Source organism: Syzygium oleosum, unplaced genomic scaffold (genome assembly GCF_021117445.2).
Source record: "Syzygium oleosum isolate NSW1041296 unplaced genomic scaffold, Sole_v2.1 Sole_v2.13, whole genome shotgun sequence".
NCBI lineage: Eukaryota > Viridiplantae > Streptophyta > Magnoliopsida > Myrtales > Myrtaceae > Syzygium > Syzygium oleosum.
This window is the reverse complement of record NW_026607497.1, coordinates 4,125,543-4,151,331: the sequence shown is the minus strand read 5'-3', so window position 1 is coordinate 4,151,331 and position 25,789 is coordinate 4,125,543. Positions and strand designations below refer to the sequence as shown.

Genomic DNA, 25,789 nt, shown 5'->3' with positions numbered 1-25,789 from the left:
ATAAAACGTCATCCCGAATAATAAGAAATTTCCTTTTTTGGTAGCTCGTGAAACTTATTTTTGGAAAGCTAATTAAGAATTCGCTTAAGCATTAATTCCAGGATTACAAAACTTAATTCGCCAAATTAGGGTCATTCTTCCGCATGTTATTGGTACATTTGCCTACTTACATCGAGCATCATAGCACATGTTCTAAGGTGGCAACACTCGCCATTAACGTGATATTCAACGTTGCGACATGATCATGGATTCAAGTCCTAAATGAAGTCACCCCGCATGATAGTTGATGTGAACACTCTGAGGTGCGCTGTCGGTGGCAAGCATCTTCAAAGGCGAGAGTAACATTGATCGGATAACATGGAATCGCCTTGGAATGATAAGAGATGCGTATCCAAAAGGAAAGGTACCAAGAGACCAATTATCAAAATTTATGTAAGAAGATTAAACAAAGCAACGCAAAAAGATTCTTTTCCCATTGAAATTTTTCTATCAGCTAGTTGCTGCTTTATCTTCCAAAAGAGATGCACCGGCAAAGTCCTGGAAGAGATCTTATGCTCGACACACCGCACAAAATCTGTCTGCCACCGCCGTGCACGCATGAAATCACGAAAACCCATCTCAACGATAAGACCTGTCTAGGTTTTTGCTGATCTTCACTGGCTTTTCAGCCCTCATGATGTTGATCAAGTCCCATTTTGTTTAAAATTACCTGAGATATGCAGAAATCTCCAGAGATATTATGATTATGATCACATAGTTTACAACAAAACCCGAAATCGTGGTCCAATATATAGCATCTGGAAACTAGCCAGCTATAAAATACTAGACATTACAAGATTGTTTCTGTCCCAGTTCCAATTCCAGATATACATTGCCGATGCCGGACCAAGAATCTCGAGCAATATCGAGACGAAGATCATAACTCCTAACCGATTTTTCCTAACTAGAAAAAATTCAACTATTATTGAAAATCATTCACGAACCAAGGTGGGTGCAGGAGCGCTGGTGAAGACCCCCCCATGCTCTTCGCACATCCAGGAATGTGTATTTGACCAGACTCCAGCTTGTCAATGTGAAGAGGACCGCCTTGCTTGGCCGTACGGGAAATTCACAGCTACATTTTCTGTTTCAATACATGCCGTAACTGGATCTTTTGACTTTCCATCCTTGCCTCAAGAAGCTTCGCCTTCAGACTGGTCTTCTGCGCACCACGAGGCCATTCAATGCAGCCTTTCATACCTCGAGTTATGTGAGGATTCCCTGTATCAGGGGAACTCCGCTGGCTAACAATATCAGATGGGCTAAAACCATCCTTACCCGAACCGTGATCAGGAGACATGACGGCCCCATTGGGTATCCTCCCATTGGACAGCCTCCCATTCGTGCCCTCCACCGAGACTATATTGTAGTTCTCCCCGTTATTTGGACATGATTTCCAGAGTCTTGCTATGGATGAGGACCATTGCCTCGTAGGAACCGAGCACACTTCGCTGATTTCAGTTACTGGGGTTTCACCGCCGCTAGCTGAGACATTCCCATTTTGCTGTATATTGTTCACGGATGGGGCACTCCCATCCGGGGAACAGCTTGATCCCTGGTCTTCAAGGTTGCTCACAGTTTCCCATCCGCTCTCATCTTCTTCTATATCACCATTATGACCAGGGAAAGCCTTAGGATATCTGATGATGTTGTCATTTTTCAACATGTTTACTTCGGGGCTCACCGTGTGAATTTTTGAGGCACGACTTGCGGGACTGTAAGCTATGCATTGTTCAATCTCCCTCTCATTGTTTTCGCCAAAATTATTAACTTCTTCAAGAACAGCGAATAAATCATCAGGATTGGGAGGCTCATAAGAGAATTCTTTCATATCTTGAATACTCATGGAAGCAGCTGCCTGCCTAAGTAACTCTGCTTCTCTTATGTCCTTCACATCTGGGGTATGGTTTCTTGATTTTAAGAAATTCTCCAGATCAGCTACTAAACTGTTCATCTGAGAATATTTTCGATCAAGTGCCACCTTCGCATCCACAAGTTTCATCTGAACTCGTTCTTCACGCCAGACCTCCGCCATCTGCAACATCTTTCTTTCCTCTTCTACTTCTTCCCGTAGTTTCATGGACTCTGTCTTCAATGCCTCCATTTCAGCCTTGTCTTCCCCAATCTCCTTTGCCAGCTCATCACATACTTCTTCGATTAGTTCTCTGGTCTTTATTTCTTTTTCATAATCCTGCATCCATCGCTTCACTGATAGCTTGGCCTCGGCAAGTTCGTCAACCAATTTGGAATTGACAATTTCCATGCGCTGGCGATTTTTCCTTTCTCGATTCAGATCCAATTTAATATCATCAACAAAGGCACGAATCTTCTCATGCTCCCTTCTCCGCCATGCGGCCTTCTCCTCACTGACTTTCTTTAGAAAGTGCTCCAGCTTTTTCTTCGAGGAATGACGCTCAGTTTCCAACTCTAGAATGCGCGCCCGAGCTTGTTCAAGTTCAGCTTCAAGTGAAGAAATCGCTGATACGGCACTCACTTGTTGATTGAGAAGCTTCGTGTGGCTGTGAATCTGACGTACATCCTCAGGTACTCTAAAAGAGACTGGGTCCCACTTAGTTACACCCTCCATCGCAGAACTTGTAAATTGAAAAGAAGGCTCGAGCTGAAAAGGAAAACGGATCTAGTATTAGGTGCAGAAAGAAAAGAAAGTGAGAAAGGCAGACAGGACCAGAGCAGCACCTCCCTGCCTTTACTACTTCAAAGCGACTAAAATACACAACAAGAATTCAGGCTTTCCTACTTTCACACATAAAACCAACAGATAGTGGTATCGTCTTTTTACAAGTTTCGCCAATGAGGAAATTAGGAACGATTATCTCATCTGAGTGGATACATCAAGCAACTTATTTATACTAACAAACAATTCATTCACTTGGACACGAAAACCTCTACTCAGTTTGTTCTAAGGCTTCTTGAGCAGTCAAAAGTTCCAGAGAGTCGATCATCTGGCCAAATTTTCAAGATAAAGAGATTTGATGACCGGTCCCCGAACAAGAATCAGAGAGAGAGAGAGAGAGAGAGAGAGAGAGAGAGAGAGAGATTTGATGACTGGTAGTCCGCAAAGAGATTTAATGGATGAAACAACTCATTTTCATTGTTACTTTCAGCTATCCATTCAGCTAAAAAGATTTGATGAATCTGGGAAGTTACCAGGAACCGTAAGTTCTCCCCATCCCTTAGGGGACTAAATAAAAAGGTTTTTTAACAGCGAAAAGATCTGGGTGCTGGTCACCATTCACCAGTTTCTTACTGATCTGCGAGATAGTAGGAATTTATGCTCCATACTGGCATAAGAACATGCAGATCTCTCAAGTAACGCCTTAATATTCATGATGATGATTGCTAGTCGGATTCAAGCCTCCAGCTGTTTAATTATCTGCGGTATATCCTTGTCTTCAATATTCGAATACCTTATGCCACATTTCCAGTTTCTCTTAACTTAGATACAAATAAACCAATCCTAATGTCATAATCAAAACCCAATTTATGCTAAGCAAAGAGTCTTACCTTATGCGAAAAGCCATTCCTCGTGCCATATACTGATCGAGGACTATCAAGATCCTTTGCATCTGAGTTGTACACCTTCCCGGTTCTATTAAAAACAAAAGGAGATTCTATGTGTCCAGCACCAGACTGCACAGAACGAACACAAAAGGTACCAATCAGCAAGCTTACACTGCATCAAAGCAGCCGATTAATAGCATAGACACAAGGAAGCGAGCAAAAGCATATAGGGCACAGTATGCCTGCTCCAAAAGACCAATCGACTTTTAAAGTCGCGAAACCATGAATTTTACTCGAGTTCCATTACATGTGCACTAGCAAGAAAAAAAAAATACAAAAAACCCAAGACCACTTCAGAAGACCAGCACAAGCCCTCGAATAATATCAAGAATCTTCAAGAATGCGTAATAATCTAAAGCCGAGCTTGAGAAATGCACGCGAACTTCGAGCTCATTCAGAGATTCTAAGATGATGAACTACTACTAGTCAAGATGAGGCCTTTTCTGCACAATAACGCTTCACTGTAGATAAAGCACATCAAAAGAGCAATGACTTGGCGAGCATAGATTTGCAACCGCAATCAATACTGCTGAAAAGCCAAGCTCTTAATTGCAAAATGAAGCAATCGAAGATGGAATTCCGCCAACGGCGAAGCGTCAAACAAGATTCTCAGACTCATTGCCTTTTGCTTCGGAATCACTTCTTCATCAATACCCTCTCGCACTAGGGCTTATAAATGCGGCAAAGCCTGGACTCAATCACTCACTGCTCTTCAATACCGAAATCTTTCCGATTTTACATCCTTACAAGCTGTCAAAATCATAAGCACTGAATGACAAATCAAACACTACCTGGAACCCGACCTCATCCCGAACGCCACCGCCTCTGTCTCCGCCGCGACCGCCACCCTCGGCCTCCGTCAGCTGCAGCCGCCAGAGCACGGCGGCGAGCTTCCTCGACGACACCGAGGCATCCCTCCGCCGGCTCCTCCGGCGGGCCTGCGGCAGCGACCCGCCGCCCTCGCCGCCGCAGCCGCCGCCGTCGACGGGGAGGACGCTCCGCTCCTCCTTGTCCTCGGTCGTCTTCCACTCGAGGAGGGGCGTCTCGGGCCGGCTGCTCCGCCTGCTGCCGGCGGGGGTCCCGGCCTTCCTCAGGCGGGCCTTCCGGCGGGGCGTCCTGCGGGGGGTCTTCGCCTGCGGCGGCAGATCTGGGCGGCGCGGGGGCGGCGGGTACGGGGCCCTCGGGGAAGCGGCGGCCGGGGCGCTCGACCGGTGCAGGGATCTTCCGGTGATCTTCATTGCGGGAGGCTGGATTGGCCCATTTGGAGCGTCGAGCGCGACCCGCTTTCCACCTCTGCTCCGCGTGCGCGTGCGTGAGAGTGAGAGAGAGAGGAGTGGATGAAGAGAGGGAAGTACGGAGATACGCTACTCCATATGCAACACGCGGAGCTGAAGATGGTCCAGGACGTGTAGATGTAGATGTGGACGTAGAGGGTGGATGGGAACTGAACTGCGTATGTGTATGTACGTACGTGCGCGTGTGTGTGTATGGTCAACGTCGTTCTCGTGCGTGATCCCTTTGTATCGTCCTTTTTAACTCCTAAGATCTTCCCGTTCTGTCAACTGGACTTATGGTACGACCTTTCGGGGCAAGTTTGGATAGCGGTATTTAATGAGAAATCGTAACTTTTTGTTTTTGGTCGAGGTGAGATATCCTGACTAGGAGCTTGAGTTTTTGTATAAAAATTTATGAGCTCGACCTTAAGGCCCGGCGTGGCCCGAGCTTGCCCAATGATCATTTTTATTACTGGTTAAATATATATTTCGGTAAGTGGGAGAGAGTAAAAGTGGAGGTGCGGAGTTACTATTCTCCTAGACAATACCTCATACTATCATCACATTCGATGGACGACACTTGTCTAGCTTGTAGATGATGCAATCCGCGTGCTGCCAATCGCGGGGCGCTACCATATGTTATCTATGTCTACTATAATGATAGAACTATCGGCCATTGTGCAAGGGTCGCTGCTACCACCACAATCAACCTCTCGTCTAGTCAGCGAATGCAACGGTCACTCACCCTCCATTTCGTCATTATTTGTGGCTCTCGGATCACTAATCACCCCTCTCCAATGCGTGTCACCCCCCCCCCCCCCCGCCCCATCACTCCATCATCATCGCGTCATTCAAAAATCGAGGGCTAGTTGCTGACGAGCCAAGATCTAAGCCCAGCCTCGAATGTGGATCGATCTAAGGACAAGTGTGGTTGGTGACAGCCACTCGGTTTTATGGAGGTGCTAACCATCGTCAACCCCTAGCTAAGGAGTTTCAAAATAGTGGGAAAGGGAGAGACGGGCTGGGGGGGTCACGGCTGAGATGGAGTGGCCATTAGTGGCATTGTTGAGCTTGGAGGGGAGGTACTAGGGTCACCGGGACACCATGGGCTCGGACAGAGGCGAGGCAAGGGTGAGGCAAGTAATGATCTCGATGCCGGTGTATGGTGGTGGTGCTGGTGGTGGTGGTGGATATTTGTATTTTTTTTTCGTTTCTTTACTAGTGAGTGTGTTTCGTGGCTGAAAATTTTCTTCTCCTCAACAGAAAAGCAATTCTCTTCAAACTACTCATACGCCAAATCTCCTTGACCGCAAAATTTCTTGCATGCCTCAGTTCATCTATTGTACCACCAAACCGAGCATGGTGCAACCTCAAATCTATAACTAAACTTGCCAAAATAGATCATAAACTCATCTTTTAAATTTTAATCTATATTCAATAGGGTAGGTTGTTATACAAGATAATTATATTTAGTAAATGAGTTTAGACTGAACACTATATGTCATAAGTAGATTTAATACGGGTTTTAAATTGGCTCACAGCTTATTTAGACCTAACCCATCTCTATGACTCTTTCCCTCACCCTCTCTCACCTTCAGTCGATTTCGCGTTTGTTCACTTCATGTTTTCACTTTAATTTGGATATAAGTTTTTCCATATTGAATTAAATATAGAAACGTTTTAACAATATGAATCGGATTAAGTATGGATCACAAGATTTATATTGCATAAGATGAGTCCGCTATTTTTTTGACCCGACCCACTCATTCGGCAAGTCCACCTGTGACTTCTAGAGCCGCGGTCGTGTCACGACCACGACATTTTTCCCAAATGCAGGAGGCTTCTACGACATATCTCGTATTGCACGATTCTCTCTTGGCCCGTCCGTCGACGGCCGCACGAGAGAGGGGGGCATCCGAGGAGGCAACCACGTGGCACCTGATGAGTCGACACATCAGCACGAATCCTATGCAGTTCCCATGATGATGCATGCATTGCCCCCGCAAGCCGACGAATCGTGCCCACATGGGGGCGTCGCATACAGCAGTGGAGTATGGTCCGGCTCGGTCGGCAAGCCCAAGGAGGTCCTCCATTATTGTTAAAGCTCCCCCGCGGGACTAGGACTTAGATCTAATCTTAATCTATTCTTCTCTAGTTTATTTATTGAATGTGCCATGTCGAACCCACATTATTTATCTTTTTCAGCAAGCTCCCACATTTGACCGTTGAAGATGGATCCATAAATTGAATATACGGATTGGGTCCGCGGCATCTTGCAGCTAAAACTCTTTAGCTTTTAGGCTCTAAGTTGTCCTCTCATGATAAAGACCTATATGTTATCAAAGACGGGTGAGAGAGTAGCTAAATTAGATAATGATAGTCGCGAGAGTGCAGCTCGTGGGTACTTAGCAAACATCGCTATTTGTTATGCTTGTATTGTTGGAGATATTTAGCTTGGCCAAAAAGGTCAATGGCAAACCTGTTATGATGGATCATGGATCAATTTCTTAACCTATATTTGATGAATTGAGTTATCATATGAATTATTTATATTCGGTAAATGGGTCATACGTAGGTTTGAAATGGTAAAGTCCAAAATAACAAGGGTGTTAAATGAGTTCATTACTTACTTAGCCTAACCAACTTCTGTGACTCTCTCGTCCTCTAATATTGCGCTTGCTCACCCCGCGTTCTCAACTCAGTTTGGATATGAGTTTTTTTAAATTAGGTTAAATATTGAAATGTTTTAGTAATATGAGTCATGTTAGGTATATTTTGAGTTAAATATGGGTCACTAGATTTGTTTTGAATGGAAATGAGTCAAAATAGGTTAAATGGGTCGATTTGGATCTAATCATTTTGGACCCGACCCGACTCATCCATTTGACAGGTCTAGTCAACGATAGACGAGGATGATTGAATAAATGAATGGTTATTAACAGAAAAAAAAAAAGACTAACGTAAATATTACCCGCAAAATGTTTGTACCATATAAAGACTTTTAACACAGGTTCGCAATAGGGATTTTATGCGTGGGCCCACTTATTTTATTTTTTTTGGGTCGAAAAGGTCCAGTTATTTAGAATAGCTCCATTTGGATGGATCCTCGGAATCGGCAATGTCTTGGCGCGGGGGATTGGATTCCTTTGATGTTGAGACTTGTACTATTTTTTGGTCGTATTAGAGATGGTTTTTTCCTTTTGCAAAGTCTAGGGGTCCTCAACATCGCAAATAATGCAATAGCCTCAAACATACAATAATACAGCAAGGTCTTCATATGTTACAAAATAAAGTAAATATGAGAATAGATGTATATAACGTATACCAATGTGTTACATGACTATTACCCTATGTCAAAAGCGATTGAATTGAATTTTACATAAACAAGTCAAAAGAGACATTAATAAGTGCAATTTACCTTGATCTATGCTCTCTTCTTTTATTAGAAAAATGATTAAGTGACAGTTCTTAATCTGTTGCGAGATTAACAATCTGTTCCGAGCTAAATAAATAAATAACAAATAATTATAAATTGTCTTAGGGTTTACCCCTTTACGAATTTGTGGCTCACAACATTCGATTATTCTCACAGTGGTCTAAAGAAAAGACTGTTACATTAGCAAAATCCCTTTTATTATATAGAAAACCCACGGTTTGCAATGAAGGGAAAGCATGAACCTATTTATCTTAACGAGATCAATAGAAAGTGGACTTCCTCGGTATCAGGTTTTCTGTGATTTATTTCTTTAGTCAGTTTAGTAACATCGAAAGATCGAAAATGAAGAATTTGGATAGTATGGAGCAAACAAATGTAATGTGAATGCAAACCTCGAAATCTCCATTGTCTTTTAAGTCTATGAAGAACCCAATTCAGATCTAGTAAGTTAAAATAACATAACCCTAATCCTCTTCAATTAAAGTTTATTCGAAGACTGCTTTTTTTTTTCACATTAAAATGTTGGGCTATCTCATTCTCATGAAATAATTATATTTTTCCCCATAACGCGAGTATCCGAAGCTTGGGGGTCGCTTAGGGGTCGCTTAGTTATTAGAGTTCGAAAGAGTTGCTAAGCAAAGACCTCATCAATCCATGTGCCTCTTTAGATTAGGCCAATTAATAATAATCCAAGCAGTCTGACCATAGGAAGTGACAGGAGAGCTCGTGCATTCTTGGAACTTGGAACTTAGCTCAAGTGATTTTTTCTTTTCTTTTGGGTCGGTAGCTCAATTGATTGAGACCACGAAATCTAAAGCGTCTGCACACCTTGTCGAGAGAATGGACAAGATCATGGGCCCAACTACTCTCGATTTCACGACTCATGACCACGTTTTGTACACGTTTATGTGTACCTGCTCGTGCTCGGGAAGAGAACGGTCGGTCGTTTTGCCTGCCTTGCATCACCTGCGTAGGTCAATGATGTAAACTTAATCGATTCACGAGATATATAGGGTATCTCGTAACACTTTAGCCGATCGAATGTTCACATCGATACCCTTGGATTATAAGATGAAAGGGTGTGATGTGAAGAATCGCCACCAAAGCAAATGTAGAGCAGAACGGTTCGAAGGGCGAATTGACAAGCAAATCGAATTACGTGACGTGGTCGAATGGAGTCTCTTCGTTCAATCGTACAAGTAAGAGAAGAGTACATGAGTGCCAATGCCAGCTAAGTTCTCCATCAAATCCTCTTGATTGCGACATATGACACTACATAACACGAATCCATTCACCCGGTACACCTTCGCTTCCAATCTCGCTTTCCATGAACAGACTCGGGCACTCTCCCGGCAACTCAATGCCCCACATATAATTCATCTCAATGTCTAATGGTATTCAATATCCGCCATGTTTGACAATCTAGTCTACCTACATAGGCTTATTATTTAGCGCAAACACTGTCAAATTCAATGAACATGCAGCAAAAGCCAATAAATTTCTGGCAGCACCATAGCATTAATTAAGAAGGTGCACGTGGTCTAGAAGCAGTGGCTTACTCTCTACATGTCAATTAAGTGAAAGATTAGGAAACACCAATTGGGTGAGATGGACGTAAAGGGCTAAAAAGCAAGTCAACAAGTTATTCAATCGCTAGTGCGTCTTTCTAGGATGGCTTCTTAAGAGTACCCACATGCTCCTGTTCTCATCCTCGCTGAGGGAGACATTATATGGAGCAATGACCCTATAATGTCTTCGGCCTTCAACAGCTAACCTAATTGCCTGTGCAGCTTGAGCGACGTTTTGGGTTTTTTTTAAAAGAAACAGATTTTTAAGATGGGTTTAGTTAACGGTTGTTGTTAACGAGTGCTCCTGAGACATTGGTTAAGCATGCTTAATAAAGAAATGTTTTGATTTTCAATGCATTGATTACGCATAACATAAGAGAGACTGTGCATTAGAAATTACATTCACTTTTCAGATTGGTCTGTTTATCCTTGATGGTATTCATTTGTGGCATGCATAAGTTTATGTTCAATCAAACTTATCACGCGTGATCCAATGCGAGCTCCAATAGCGTGCATGTGTAGAAATGATTATAGATTAGCTACCACGATAATTATGCCACCGCTTTTTCTGGATTAGCAAGACACTAGTAGATCACTCGATGCAAACAGGTAAATCAAAAGAAACATCAATCTCAATTTCTCGGGGGGCCCTTTGCTTGACGCGAATCATTATTTAGGTGGACGCTATAGATGATTTGAAAGCCCAAGCATTGGCCTTCGGAAAAATCGAACACCACTCACTGGAGTTAACAGAGATGGGTACATCAGGATCGAAAAAGAAAGTTGCCACAGTCGCGAAAATCTATCCGATGACGCAAATGACGATAGCAACCACTAATTGTACGAATCGGTTCGACGTATGTGCATATATACACACATTGCACATCTATTGATCAAACTACAAAGAATTGAAAAAAACTCAAACGAGACACTAAACTCAAATTGATTGCTCTTTTGGGTTATAGGCTTTGGACCAAGAGCCTAAAAGCCCATTAGCGTTTCAAATTTTGTTCCCTCCAGCGCCAAAAGGAAATTGATTTTGAAGTCTCCTTTCGTTTCGTAGTCGCGCCATATTGACCCGGTTCGACCGCCCAAGCCGCCGCATCGGATCCACCTCTCTCTCACCGTCACCGCCACCGCCACCGCCACCTTCATCCTCTCTCTCTCTCTCGATCGATCTCACATACAGAGCCGCCGGAAAAAATGAGCTCTTTCGAGCTTCCCTCCTTCTCTCTCGGGCTCGATTCGGACTCCGATTCGGAGCCTCCGAACCCTGACCCACCCCGAAGTGATGCTGTCCGCGACGGGATGTCTCCGGCCGGCGGCGGCGGGGAGGAGCCGGAACCGCGAACCGAGGACCCGGGTCGCGAGATCGGGGCCGACCCGCCGCGAGCCTTGAAGCGGCTCAGGCGCGGCCTGCCCGCCGAGCCGAAACAGAGCTCCGCTCGCCCGTCTCCCGACGCCTACGTGGACGACGACATCGAAGAGTTCTCGTCCGATGAAACAAGCAGAGGTACGAGCATAATTGAGTGACGGTGATGTTACCGTAGAAACTACACATTTGTTACTTTGCTCGAGTTAGTTTTGCTCCTGCAGATTTCCGAGTCAGCGTTGTTAGATGGAGTGTGTTGTCCAGAACGTTCTTAGGAGTTGCATGTTTCGGCTTTGATTTGATTCATTGCGTGTATGAGTGTATCTGCTGATGAAGATAAATTGAAGTCTTTGATCACATCGATCAAATTCAGGGGTTGTATTCAGCTAGAGCTGTGTTTATGTTTAAGTGCTGTGAAATTTTGCATTATGATGGCAGTACCGGTTGAGTGATTCGGAAAATTGCAAGTGTTGATCAAAGCAGGGAGGGTTTACCGAAGATTTGACATTTTGAAAGACAAGGCTTCATGCGTTTTATGTACTGGAATCTGTTCGATGATGGCATGGCTATAAGAAATGCGGCATCCTGTATGTTTCCACCGTTGTCTGGTTGATTACTTAGTAGTTTACCTTTTCCGTTTAGGAGTTCATGTCGAAGGGCCTTTTGGAGTTTTAGTGTTCCATCTGATTTAAGTTTGTATAACTAGTCTCTGCTGGGTTTTTTTTATCTGGGTGGTTAAAAATTGGCTCTTGGAAAGCATGAACTCTGCAACTACTGCAAACATGGCTCAAGCAGAGAATAAATTGCATATTTTATTGTTTGCCCTCATCTGATTCCCAACTGACTTGCAGTGTCGGAGTTGCAAATTAGTCTGTTATGTCATTGCAATCTCATTTAACTAGAATCTTTTTAGAGCTAATAGAATCCCATATATGTTGGTTAGTGATGAAGCAATCAGTTTACATTATTGTGCTTGACCTTGTGGATGCACAAGGAGTAAAAACTTCAATGAACTTTTTGTTTTCTCACTGGATTTAGTCCAACCAATTTGTGTTACTATACATCCATGCAAGTTCTGGTTGATAAATCATGGCCCTTCTCAGATGTGATGTTCATTGGACAAGTAAATAGAGATCAGCTGCTGTGCCTTATAAACGCCTCCGTTTTCTTCTAGTGGAAGGGCTCTCGGTGATGCATATTTAAATGTTATCTATTCATCTCATCTGTAGGAGCATGCTTAATGTTTCAAGACTGAGATTACTTAGAAGCCAGTTATTTTGGTGTGTTAATCAATTCCCAGCGTGAATGTTACTACTGTATTTCTGTTGTAGCAGATGAAAAGGCATCCATCCAGATTCATTCAGTGGGCAGCAGTTCGAAGGTCCCACTGTGCGGACGTTGGGTTAACAATGCGCCTTCCTCAAGCCCCTTGAAAGCCATAAAAGGGGAACAAGCTTCAATTGACCACTCTGCCAGCTTGAAAAGGAGCTATGATAAGCCCATGTTGAAACAAACTACTTTAAGTCCTCTTCGAAGGTTCCACTTAATCGATTCGGATTCTGATAGTCCATCCACTAGTGAACATGCCAATGAAGAAGCTGATAAGGCGAAGTTATTGTCCAAAGAGAAAAGTGAAGTTGCTGATCATATACTCGGAAGTCAAGAGAGGAGAAAACTCCCATCTTACTGTGTTCCTAAGAATGAGGATCTATGGAGAGATTTTCGTCCAACAAAGAGCCTTCACATCCCAACCCCAGCTCTGGATGAGGTTTGTGAAGAATATTTCCACTCTCTGAATAGTGGGAATAAACCTCAGCAACCGGTGGCTCATTTAAACATTGATAATAAAAGCCATCAACCGACAAGAAATAGCAGCCAAAATATTGAGCCTCGCTGTGATTCAAATGACAACCTACCTCCTGCTCATCGATACTTTTTTCATGATGATCCAAGTATTCGGAACTTAGTCCACAGTCGTCTACCTCACTTTTTCCCTCTTGGTGGTGCCAATAGTAGCAAACAGCCATCACTCATCGATTACATGTATTTCACCTCATCCTTATCCACTGAAAACAGCCGCTTGAACACCTGTATCCATCTTAATGCTTCATATAATCGTAACTACATCAAAACTATTTTTTTTTCCCAGGGGTCAGTTTGCAAATGGAGAATCTTCTCAAAAGCAAGCAATACAAAAAACTGACTCTAAGAAAAGCTCAAGGTGGAGAAATAAATCAAAAGCTCAGAGTGCTGAAGGAATCACAAGCACCGGAAGCTGGATGAACCCCAAAGACACTTCAATCACTACGCAGAATGCTGGGAAAAGACGAGTTCATGCTAATGGAAAATCCACAGGTCATTGGTATACTGCAGCTGATGGGAAGAAGGTTGGTGAAACTTCTGTTTGTACTTTTTTCGAGCAATCTCATCTTGTTAAATTCATTAAATTGTTTGTAGTGGATCTAGAAGGAGAAAGTGATAATTGCTTGATGTGTGTATCACTTACGTCAGATAGACTTAAGCGTTTTCTTACCTTTATTCAGAATTTTGTGCTGGGACATGCTTAAATCTATCTGATCAGCATCAAGAACTTACTGCCTGCTAATAACCTCCGGTCGTAATGCTACTAATTGAAGTTTTGTTTTCACTAGATCTATTGACTCTCAGTATTTTTAGACATGCATTCGTGTGAGTGTCTAAGAGATGATATTGCAGATTCTACTTTGTGCAGTTGTCTCAGAAGAATTTAATGTATCCAGTTCTTAGTTAGTGTGCGAGAACAATATTTGCAGTGGTTGCAACTTTCAGTTGCCATAATTCCGTCCTTTCAAGACTCACGGAAGCACCCTGAGAAATATTTTCATGGTCATTGCTCCTGCCTGGGTGTTGTTTTTTTTTTCTTTTTGCCTAAATAGCAATTCTTGTGGATGAGTACTTTGCCATTGACATTGCACGTTTAAATTAAGCTAAACTTGCAGTATAACAAGTCAGGATAAGCACAAAGGCTGGAGGGTTGTTTCCTAATATAAATAGGTTTCCTAATTTGATGTCTCCTATTTCTTTAAACATTTAAAACCCTTTGGATTGCTTCACTCTGACCTGATGTGTATTAGCAAACTCTCAAATACTTTGCCACAATGAAGTCAGCCAAAAATCCTAAGTTGAGTGCACTTCTTTTTTGATCTAGCGTCTGCTTCTATTGATCTCTTTGAATGAACTATTTCTGATTTAGATGTTAAGGAGTTTCATGTCTTGATCAAGATTTCTATCCTTCAGGTTTACGTCACTGCAACTGGGGAGGAGTTGACAGGTTCAGGTGCCTATAGACATTACAGAAAGGTAACACTCAAAAGTTTGTCATCTTAAAGAAGTAAGGTTCAATACAGGTGATATATGCTTCATGTGTGTGTGTTGCTGACAGGAGAATGGAACGGCATTTAGAAAGTCAAAAAAGAAATCCAAGGCCAAGAAAGGCAAGAAGGGTTGACGCTTGGATTACCGTCAAGCTTCGTCGGTGTTGCTTGTATTAAGAAGCAATGTATTCTTCATACACATTTTCTCTTCCAATTTTAAGGTCAGTCCATATGTCCATCCAGCAATAAACTAGTGGTTCTGAAGAGAAAGATCAAGTCTTAAAAAATGCAGTGCAGCGACCATATCTGCCTCTGTTTTCCAGGCCGGCAAGCTCAAAATGATGTCTGATTATAGCTGAACAAGCGTCTGCTTGGTCATCCTGCTTATGTACGAGCAGCAAATGATGAACCAAGTGAAGATGGCATTGATCAAATGTAGCAACATTTCAACCACAGATTAACCTTCATAAGCCCGAGATGAATGTCCATCCGAGTCTACCGTAGATTCTTAGGACGCGCATGGAATCCATTTTGGAGCAAAAATTTTGCTCTAGAATGCATTCCGGAACGTAAATGCGTTTGTTAAAAAATTTCCGGAATACATTCTGGAGCAATTTTTGCATTCTGGAACAAAACGCGTTTGGTAAAAATACATTTCTTTTTTGTTCTAGAATGAGTTTTTGCTTCCGGTACGTGTTTTGGGCAAAAAAAAAAGAAGCTAGTTTTTGTAGCTTCTGGCCAAATTTCCTTCTTTACTCTCTTCAAGAGACGTTCGACTCTCTTCAGTTTCGTGCCCTCCTTCCCTCCTCGCGACTGCACCGGAACAGCCACCGCACGCGGCGGCGATCGATTTTGGCCCTCACTCTCTCTCCGCCGCTTCCGTTTCTTCATGCGTAGCTCGTGAGTCTTCGATTCCTCCAACTGTTTCATCTCCTCTCTCGTCGTTAGCTTTTCCCTTCGCTGCAATCCACGGTGCGCGACGCGGCCGCCCATTTTGGGACACGCGGCCTGCGCGAATCTCGCTCGATCGAGTCGGAATCAAGGGAAAGAGACGTCGCGGAGCGGTCTGGCGAGAACTTGATTAGCATGCTGCGGATTGAGGTTGAGGTTGAAGTTGAGCCGCGGGGTTTCTGTTTCGAAAGGGCTATGATGTGTGGGTTGTGGTTGAATCGGTTTGTTTCGTCATTCGTGTCTAGCTCTGTGATTTGCGGCCCCTCCGAGGCCGAGGCCCTCGTCGAGGCGTGCCTCAACGCGCCCACCCCGCTCCGCTACTTGACCAAGAAGCGGCGGGCCCGCGAGGCCGAGCGCGAGAAGATGGGGCTGATCAGCAAGGGACCGGCAGCGAGAGATCGACATGCTGAAGAAAGGGAAGTCGAAACTGGGCGTCTCCGAGAAGCCAGAGATAATCGGGACCCCGGGCTTGGATTTGATCTCGTTGGGACTGGTCGATGCGGATAAGATTCCGAAGTATGGGCTCACGGTCGAGGATGGAAGGCGGCTCGCGAAGGAGTATTCTAGGGTTTTGATGAGGAGGCATATGGCGAGGCAGGCTGTGGAGAGTAATTTGTTGCGGATGAAGGAGGCATCGAGGCGCTGCCGGAGAAGCTGCGAGAGGCGGCGCTGCTGCCAGATTTGACACCTTTCCCTGCAAACCGCTTCATGGCGACACTCATGCCGCCAATTGAAGGGTACATTGAGAAGGTCAAGGACGCTGCGAGGAAGAGCTCGGCCAAGGAGAAGCTTAGATGATTTTGGATGAAGGCCGTGATTAAAGGTTAGAGCTTTTTGTTGTTTTAGGTGAATTGGTTTCTGTATGAAGTTATGAACTATGTTTAGCTGACGTGTTCCATGTGCTGTTTTGAGGTCAGAAAGGAAGATATTTGTCATAGGTTGTAGCTGATTCTTTGTTGAATGTTCATGTAATGCCTGAAGAATGAGCCATAGATGTGTTTCAGGGATCTTGAAATCTTTAGGTGTAGAGATTGGCAGAATGCAGATCATTCTGTACAGTTTAGAGTTTGAGCCGTGGTCATTAGCTTCTCTGGGTATGCGATTGTTCGTCCAATCTTGATACAATGTGCTTTGACATCCAGTTATATGCTCAAGAGCAGTCGGAAGAACAAAAATCTCCATCCTTTTTTCTTCTTATTTAAGCAAAGGATGGTTTTAGTCTTCTGTGATCGCATTGCCTAGTAAAACGTCTTTTTTGATCTCATTGTCGCTGGTCGTGGTTTATGGCCATTGTTTTCCTCCTATGATGTGAGTGTGTATTAAATAGGGAAGAAATCCTTTAAGGGTCTTTTTCGGTCTGAAGTTTAAGAAAAATCCTTTTCCTTTTCTGAATGATAAATAAGGTTTCATTAAGAAGGTACCAGGGGTACCACCTTTACACAAAATGACTTCAGGTAGAAGCCACCTATATACAAAATTATGCACAAAAGACTTTCTAATATTTCCAACAAACTATGAGAGTGATTCAGCTCAATCCCGATAAGAGCGCTTGATCAACCAAATACATAAATTTCCTAGTCCATCTTTGAGTACCTGATACTCATAGGGTGTTTGAACTCTCATGGCACTTAGTTCTTTGAAATGAGTGAATTTTTTGATATAGATATTCAGTTAATTTTCCTGCATGCTTTTCAATTATAGTGAAGTCTCATATATATACTGATCTTTGTTAATCCATAAAGCTTATCTGGAGCTATACAAAAGGTAAATATAGTGCGTGTCGTATTTTATTCCAAGTTTAATCTGTGTTGATTCTCCCTGTATCTTCTGGTCCTAATCTGGACGTCCAGATCACCCTATAGATTTTGTGGATGTTGTTATTGTTACTTTCTATAGTCAAAAAAAATTTTTGGGTCATGTTCTATAGTCATTTGGACTCGTTAATTTGTCTATGGCTAACCAAGGTAGCAGTGGAATAGGGGTGGCTATTTGTTTTGCGAGCTTTGCCTGTTGCTTCTAACTACTTATTGCTGTTCCATGACTGTTTGCTACCAGGCACTCAATTAATCTAAAATAAGAAGACTTGGTTGTGTTTCAATAGATGACCGGTTTGCTGGTATTTTGTGATGGCTTGGGAATTGCAGGATACTCTCCAAGCTTTAGGTTTGCAATGTGTGCTCCCAAAAAAACTGAATGCCCAGTGACTCATGACAGACATCGTTTGCTTTGCTTTCATGTAATGTCTCTTCGGGGAATTGAATGGTCTAAAGTTGCTGTAATTGGTGTGTTATTCGCGTTCCTCTGCTGTTGAATTTAGAGTAATATCAGTTTCTTATTATTTTTATCAATTTTGAGCAGGTAAGATGTGCAAAGCGAGGGACTGTTGGAAACAATGTTAGAGCAACTGAAGCTAGAAAGCTTTTCTTGATTTGAGGAAGCATTTTTTGAAGAGGGGACTGGCGAATTGGGGTGCTAGTACTCTTAGTCTCTCATTAGGTCTTCTCTTGTTGGGCTTGTGAATGACAGAAAAATTCTAAGAAATTTGCCATCTTCAGCTGTTGAGACTTTACAAATGCTTGGATCTACCATCTGCTGCTTAAAAGTACCACAAATCTATTTATTTTGCACATGCGAATCTCAAGTTTATCATTACCTTTCTTTTTTCCTTAATTATTTGCTGAAGTTTTGGAGAATGGTCTGAGTTCAATTACCAACTCAACTTAGTTAATCTTCCCTCTGTTGACTATTCTTGGAGAATTCAGTAGAAAGGAAATGCGAGCAGAAGCAAAAAATTTCCCACACAAAGCCCTCATAGCGTCTAAAGTAACAGGAAAATGAGATAATAGGAATCACATAATCTAAGCCCTTACCATATAACTGTATTTTCCTTCTCTGATCTATCTAATCGAGTTTTATCTTCTCCATATACGAAGTTTATTATCCCGGCATTGCAATCTAGGATGGCAGTAGCATACCTGCTGGAGATCATGTGCGAAAGGCTTAAAATACTTCATAAGATTTGGTGATTATCCGTTCACAACTTAACTTTCAAGTGTTGTTTCTTGTATTAGATTTCAAGAACACAACGAACCAAATTCAACAAACCCTGCCAAGGCATGTTTCTTAGAAACAAAGTGATATGCCTCCAAGATGTATTTAGATTCGACATTAAATATAGACATATTTGTGAAGCTGAGAAGACAAATCTTCACAAATGTAGATAGCTACTTAAGCCAGTTAACATGGGGCTATCATTTTTGGAAAAAAGGACTTTCTCCACAAGAAAATTTCCTCCTGTTTTATCATATAGATTTCTCTTCCAGAAATTAATTTCTGAAGCAGAATTAGTCATGTTTTACCAAACAGATTTCTCCTCCAGAAATCAATTTCTAGCAAAAATTTCAGAAATTAATTTCTGGCAAGAATTTGATTTCTGAAATAGAATGGTTACCATTCGCACCCTTAATTGAATGCCTTGGATAGTCTATGCTATCTAAAGTAGATCCTTTGTTGATCCCTAGACAGTGTACGAATAGCTTCTTGGACTGTACCTTAGATGGACGTTCCTCCTTTCGCTTCTGTTAGCGAGCTCGTTTTGTTTCTATGTAACTGAGTCAAGTATCTGGTTTATGGGTAATGATCCGCCAAAACAACCAGGTACGATTACCATGAATCTGGGAATTTACTCGAATCAGTAGCTTCTTGTCTGATCGCCGTGGGGCGATCGCAGGCCTTCACGCAAACAGTGTCCGGTGGTGGCTGACGATGGTCAAGGACCCAGCTAGGAACTCCTTTTTGGAAGTTCTCTTCTATTCCTTATTAACCTATTTTATTTTGATTTTGGGTCTTATATTCGGTGATTTTCCAATCAAAGGATATAATATAAGAAACTCCGCCTTATCATATCCTATCTAAACTTTAATCCACGCAACCAAACGCAACCATCCTCCTGACTTCTGGAGCACAGACCAACAAAATCAAATTTTACATGATCTTTAGAGATGCGACGAATCCTCACTCGATTGTGTCATCATCCTCATTCTCTTTTGTTGCAAAAGAGCTTCTATATGCTGCGTAAGAAGCCACTAAACCATCTAAGGCTCTTGCCCTCTTTGTCGGTTACAACTACTTGCGCAAGCTGGCATTTACCATTGCCATGGCAGAGTATAGAAAACAGTGCTCATTGTATAAGTGAAGACCACATTAAAAGAATTTACCGACAAAAAAGACTAGTTTCACAGTCTCCCTCATAGCAGGGAAATCAGCATTAGATGAGTGGATCATTCATTTCAACAATTTTCACAATTCTCAAGGGAAAAGAATTCAGAATCAAACTCATATAACAAAAATCACTTGACCAAGACTCTCAGGTTCTGTCAGCTTCTATAATTTCTTCTCTCATTTCCACACCTTTGCTTGCTAGATCTAAATCTAAAATTGTCAAAAAGGAAAACCTAAAAGATTTACATCTCTCGAAAACTAAACCCTGTAAACTGTAGGACATGAGCTCACCAGTAAAAGGGCAAAAAGAAGTGAAGTGACCTTCCCACAATCTGTTCATGCATCACTGGAATGGTGATGATCTGGGCCCCCAGACTCTCCTGAAGTTGGGCTAGACGTCCTTTGCTTGAGCATGTGCTTGCATTTCCTGAAATTCACAAAAGCAAATGTCATAATCCGTTGAAAGAGTTAGGTTCCACAGAAGGAGAAAAACTCCAGCGTTAAAGTTCCACCATGTCATTGGGAGGAGACATCATGCCTCCGAATATCCAGTCGCAGAAGAACTTTGCTTACCAATAAAAAGTAATAAACTTCATCACAGAGGCACCAAGGGTGTCTCTATAACAATCTACAAGCCAAAATCAAACTAGCATGCATGGTTCATTTGACTACATGCAATGAAGATAGTTACACCTGAGAGAGAGAGAGAGAGAGAGAGAGAGAGAGATCTTTCTCATGGTACTGCAGTAAATAAAGAGCATTACATTTCAAGGTCCTCAGCCCTGCTCTTGATATCGCTAGACCATAGTACTGGATCAGTATTCTTAGGCAAGGAATCCTGTTGCTGGGTCTTCTCTCTCAGCCACTGTTCAGCTTTATTGCACTCATCCACTATCTGAAATATGAAAAGCCAAAAACTCAAAGAAAGTCCATACTGCATAAAAACTTACCATTTAAGTTTCTTAATCATACCAATTCTCTGTCCTTTGGCGGAAGTGACTTTACAGACATTCTATACTCCACAATGCAGTTCAATAGGTCTCTTGTAGCTTGCGCTCTAGCTTCTTCATCCTTATACCGACTCTCAATTGGATCAACCAGCTGAAAAGCAAAAGGAAATTGAGCACCGAGACGAAAGTGGCAAGACAGACTCTAGAATTTAGAAAGAAAATCACCTTGTGTAGGTCCTCCAGCTTCAAAATATAAGCATTTTCAGTTTCATCGTCGCCTTCATCATAAAGCCAATCCTCCGTCTGTTGTAGACTTCCGGAAATCCCCTCCTTCTCCCGATCACTTGCAAAGCTCCGGTACATGTTCAAAAGCTATTACAATGAGCATTCACTCGTTATTCTGAGATGATACAGGGAAATATGGGAGCACAGATAGAAGACAAGACTTGAATGAACCATCTAACCAAATAAAGGAAAATATGCAGAAGATGCCAGAAGTAGGGATGGATGATTAAACCCAGAGATAGGAGGGCTTCTAGCACCATAAGATGAAACTAGATCTGCTGTAGGTTATGATTTCGCAAAAGGGCGAGGGAACTTTCTCCTCTGCAGGAGGAAGAAGTTCACAGTAATATCAGAAGGTCTTACAGATGCTAGAAACAGACTATGGGCATCCAGCTTTGGTCTAACAGAGAGTAGAACTCTTCAAAATCTTCAAATCTTTCCCTACTGAGCCAGAGAAGAGGGACGAAGAAAGATTCCAGTCCTATCAACTTTAGGCACTATATCCATATGAATCAACTGTTAATGCATAGACTCTTTCAAGGCTTTAATAGAGTTCGCAATATCCAATGCAACAAACTAATAGCTACAAATTTGATGAACCAAACAAACAAACCCACTTTATGGATAATGTGGTTAGAAAATGTAAAAGGGGAGTGTATGCATGTTTAATTTCCTAATGGCGTTTCTGACACTTAACTCATTTTTAATCTCTACTAGTTTTAAGAGATAGCTCAATCAATACTCAAAAGGCACTCATTTACAAGATCCAACAAGAAATATTATCGGCAGAAATCAAAGCAATACCTTGTTCCGCGTCTCATAAACATACGACTCCAAAGCATTTTTCTTCTCTTTCGTTTGTTCAGCTATCTTATCTTGCTGAGCCAACTGAAATTCTTTCTCTTGAGCTTCTAAAACCTCAGCTTCTGTCATCCCACCATATATTTTCAGATGAACTGGTATCTCATGCTTTTTGGTTGCTTTATGTTTTCTGATGTGATGATCCTGCCATAGAAAGATCAGGTGTAAAAGAATTCCATTCCACGCGTGTCAATGAATCTTATTCTTGCACTCTCACACATATTTTAAGCTTACAACCAAGACTAGTCAAATTTAAGAAGTTCCATAGTGAGAGAAACATAAAGTTAACTACCATTATTCGTTCACCAAAAGCTACCATTAATCTAGTTGGACCAAAAATAAACACCAGTAATTATAGAAACAATATTACTGCATAATAACATACAGAGGCATGTGAGGATTGAGAATGTGAATAGGTCCCATCTTCAACACCATTATGTCCGGCAAATGAAGCACTCTCGGAATCCATTTTGTCAATACAGGCTTGAGTGTCATCATTGATAACTGAACCATCTACACCGTCCTCTATCATCTGCAACAATATGGGCATCAACATCATGATAATTGAAAAGAAAACTCACAAAGTCCGCAGATGAAATAACATGTTAATATATAGCAATAGCAAACTGACCGTGGCTGAATCAACAGTGACGATGCCATGAAGGTTTAATTGAACTCTAACTTTAACCTTTGACTTTTCTCCGTGCAAACCTTTGAAGGGGCCAACCTGAATGAACAGGAGCGTATCAACAAGAGAGCTAAGTTACTATCACCAACACAGACAGTCCCACTACAAATGCCCATCTACAACCATATCTACTTATCACATCTCTGGATGAGGAAAGGGACTGATCATAGAAGATTTGAGGAACAACTAATAATGAAATGACTTTAAAAAAGTGATTTGATGCTTGAAAATCTTGCATGTCTAATCATTCTAAAATTTAAGTAAATTTCTTACAAACTCCTAAAAAAGGAGCTATAAGATTTGTCAAGTTCATATCCTGTACTCACCATGAAGCAACTTATTTTTGAAGACATGCCTGAAGGGAGCTCATCGGGATTAGGATAAAATGCTTCCAACTGGATTGAGCTACTCCTTTGAAGCGTCAGTACTTTAACACTTGGGACAGGGTGCCCTTTTGGAAACAACACGACATTTGACCCTGCACAAATTGGGCCTCCATCAGATGAGAACCCTATGGAGAATGGTATTGAATCCTGTACCTGCATAAAACAAGGCAAAAATTAGTTTCGCTCAATATCACTGGCAAAAAAGAAAGACAAAATCGATCAGTAACCAGCAATGCAAAAACATAAGATTGTGCTAGAGAAGATTGGCCTAAACTTCAGTAAATTGATTAGAATCCCAAGACAGATTCATGCATGATACACGTACGCTGGTATTTATGCCAGCACGTTTGAGAGACTGACTATCCTTGATTCAAGCAACTGGGACAGGAGTGGATCAATTTGTGCCATAAAAACTTGCAGGTGGGATGACACAACCCTACCTGTTGTACAGTTGGTCTTATGGTACTCAGGTTTGGTGCAAATGCAAAACGGAAAGTACAAACCTCCCAGGTTGGACAAAACAAATTCCTATGCCACATTGACTATGCTTGTCAGGAATGTAAATGAAAATAAGAGAAGCCAGAACACATCAAGAAAAACAGAACGGGTTTGATACCAGACTAGAAAGTCCAACTCAAAAGCCTAAGTCATTTGGTTGAGGAAGAGTGCACCAATAGCCATGACAAACCTTGTAGGAAAACGATGTAAGATATTTTAACATACCTCGTATTCTCGGACTCGGAAAACTGGACTAAGCATTGCGCACTGTAGAGCACATCCACGAGCTACACATTCACTTGCATTCAATGACCTCCTAGGTTCTCTTCTGAAAATAGATGTTAACAATTTAGTAATAGCCGGTATCCTAGACCCTGATCCAACAAGTTCAACTGAATGAAGCCTCTCAGTAGGCAACGCTGCATCAGCTAACGCCATTTTGCAAGGGATACCGATTCTCTCCAGTAACCCAGATGCGAGTTTCTCAAACTCGTCCCTTTTGATGTGCCCCTTGACATCTTTCTCATCCATTAAACACTCAATATTTAATGGAGCCTCTGCATTGGCACTCAAAACTTTCTTCAGCTTCTCACATGCTGCCCTCAGCCTGATACAGGCCTTCACATTCGAATACACATCAATGTCGTACTGGTCTTTGAATTGTGCAGCAAAATGACCAAACAAGACCTCATCAAATTCTCTACCACCCAAGCTTCTATCGAAAGCATGCGAAAGGATTTTCATATGCCCGGCCTCAAATGATGCAATGCAAACCTGAGTATCACAGTGGCCAATGTCCACAAATGCAACATAAGTGGGGCCTCTGCTGGAGAAGTCTGTCTTGTAAATCCCATAACTAAGGGCAGTTGCAGTACAGTCATGCATCAACCTCAAAGGCTTCAATCCAGCAATTGTGGCAGCATTCAGATATGCTCGTCTTTGCAGGTCTGTAAAGTATGAGGGAATGCCAATAACGCAATCTGAAACAGGGATTTCCAGATTCTTCTCGGAAATTTCTTTCAAATGCGCAAAGAGCATTGCCATAACCTGAGTCGGCGAGAACGTGTGCTTTTCTCCAGCATATTGTATTCGAATCAAAATGCCTCCGTCCGGACCTTCACAAGTTTCTACAGGCAGCATTTTAAGCTCCTTTTGAACATCAGGATCCGTAAATTTTCTACCGATCAGTCTCTTCACCTGAGACACGGTCGATTTCGGGTGCATCATTGCTGAAGCAGCCCCAGCAGAACCCAAAAATCTCTGCTTCTCCCCAAAACACACAACAGCCAGGGTCTCGCGATTCGACTCATCATTCAACAGAACGTCGATGCCCCGCTGCTTCACCACGGCGATCACGCAGTTCTCATTTCCTATATCAAAGCCCACCACACTCATTCTGGAACCCACAACAGACAAAACATACACAAGCCTTCTTAACCCAACAGCTCCACTTATCCAAACATTAACAAAAGATGGCACCAATTAATTCCGTTTTGCGTCCCTCCGAACCGAAACCTACGCCAGCACAACTTGCAAAGATACACCTGATTCACAGACACGAAACCGAAAAATTCGGCAAATCACTACAATCGCAAAGCTAGAAACGGGGGAAACAGAGAAACAAATTCCGCAAGCTGAATTGCACGACGGCAAGACCAACAACGACAACAAAATTTGCACCCCGATCGAAACAATCGACAAGCTCTTGGATCAAGAACTGGGGAAACACATGGAAATTAGACGTAATGGGGTGCAATCCGATGCGAGAAGCTGTCGACCATTGACTGAACGAGAGAGTGCAGGCATTGAGCTTACCCTGGATTACAAGCGAGCGAATTTTCGTGGGTCGCAATCAAAATGGAGTCTTGACTCCATTGAAGATGCAAGAAGCTTCAGGGAGTTGAAGAGGGGGCGATGAAATTAGCGGTGGTAGAGAGAGAAAATCTGCGCTTTGCTCGCGCAGAGTTTTGCCGTATCAGGAAAATACGGAAATTGCAAAATTTTTTTTGTGTAAGAAAGTCCGCGTAAAATAAAAAAGAAAAAACACGTTTGACCCATCCATTCCACAACGGCGAAAGAGCCATTTATTATAATAATAATATTATTATTGTTATTATTGTTAATGTCATTAGATTCCGTGCATAATCTCTCAAAACAGTGCATTAATCACATCTAATCACAAAGCCCTTCGTTTTACTGCTCTAACAGCAACTCGTAATTATTAAGGCTAGTACTCTATTTAGCAGGAAGCTGTCAAAACGACCAATTGATTTCATTCATTAATGGCTTTTACATTGTAATACACGAGAAGAGAATCGGTTCAAG

At 42.3% G+C, this 25,789-nt stretch overlaps 3 protein-coding genes and 1 pseudogene across 4 annotated transcripts; 2 read left to right on the top strand and 2 right to left on the bottom strand.

Annotated features, from left to right (window-relative positions):
- Window positions 1-717: 717 nt before the first annotated feature.
- On the bottom strand, window positions 718-4,980 carry LOC115675152 (uncharacterized). Its single transcript, XM_056317164.1, has 3 exons — window positions 4,413-4,980; window positions 3,565-3,690; window positions 718-2,659 (listed from the first exon to the last, which is right to left on the bottom strand). The coding sequence occupies exons 1-3, from the start codon at window positions 4,857-4,859 to the stop codon at window positions 1,115-1,117; spliced, it is 2,118 nt and encodes a 705-aa protein (XP_056173139.1). The 5' UTR covers window positions 4,860-4,980; the 3' UTR covers window positions 718-1,114.
- Window positions 4,981-10,984: 6,004 nt separating this feature from the next.
- Window positions 10,985-15,094, top strand: LOC115674927 (uncharacterized). Of its 2 annotated transcripts, none has more exons than XM_030597449.2 (5): window positions 10,985-11,412; window positions 12,603-13,314; window positions 13,421-13,658; window positions 14,548-14,610; window positions 14,693-15,094. In XM_030597449.2, exons 1-5 carry the CDS (start codon window positions 11,103-11,105, stop codon window positions 14,756-14,758), a joined length of 1,389 nt encoding a protein of 462 aa, XP_030453309.1. In that variant the 5' UTR covers window positions 10,985-11,102; the 3' UTR covers window positions 14,759-15,094. The 2 variants fall into 2 exon arrangements, with proteins under 2 accessions (XP_030453309.1, XP_030453310.1); XM_030597450.2 differs by having other exon boundaries at window positions 10,988-11,412; window positions 12,606-13,314.
- Window positions 15,095-15,367: 273 nt separating this feature from the next.
- On the top strand, window positions 15,368-18,069 carry LOC115675153 (uncharacterized; annotated as a pseudogene).
- A 1,736-nt stretch (window positions 18,070-19,805) lies between these two features.
- Window positions 19,806-25,441, bottom strand: LOC115674925 (heat shock 70 kDa protein 16). Its single transcript, XM_030597448.2, has 10 exons — window positions 25,280-25,441; window positions 23,690-25,008; window positions 22,907-23,119; window positions 22,524-22,619; window positions 22,278-22,424; window positions 21,836-22,036; window positions 20,972-21,118; window positions 20,769-20,897; window positions 20,561-20,691; window positions 19,806-20,223 (listed from the first exon to the last, which is right to left on the bottom strand). The coding sequence occupies exons 2-10, from the start codon at window positions 24,857-24,859 to the stop codon at window positions 20,133-20,135; spliced, it is 2,325 nt and encodes a 774-aa protein (XP_030453308.1). The 5' UTR covers window positions 24,860-25,008; window positions 25,280-25,441; the 3' UTR covers window positions 19,806-20,132.
- Between the last annotated feature and the right edge of the window lie 348 nt (window positions 25,442-25,789).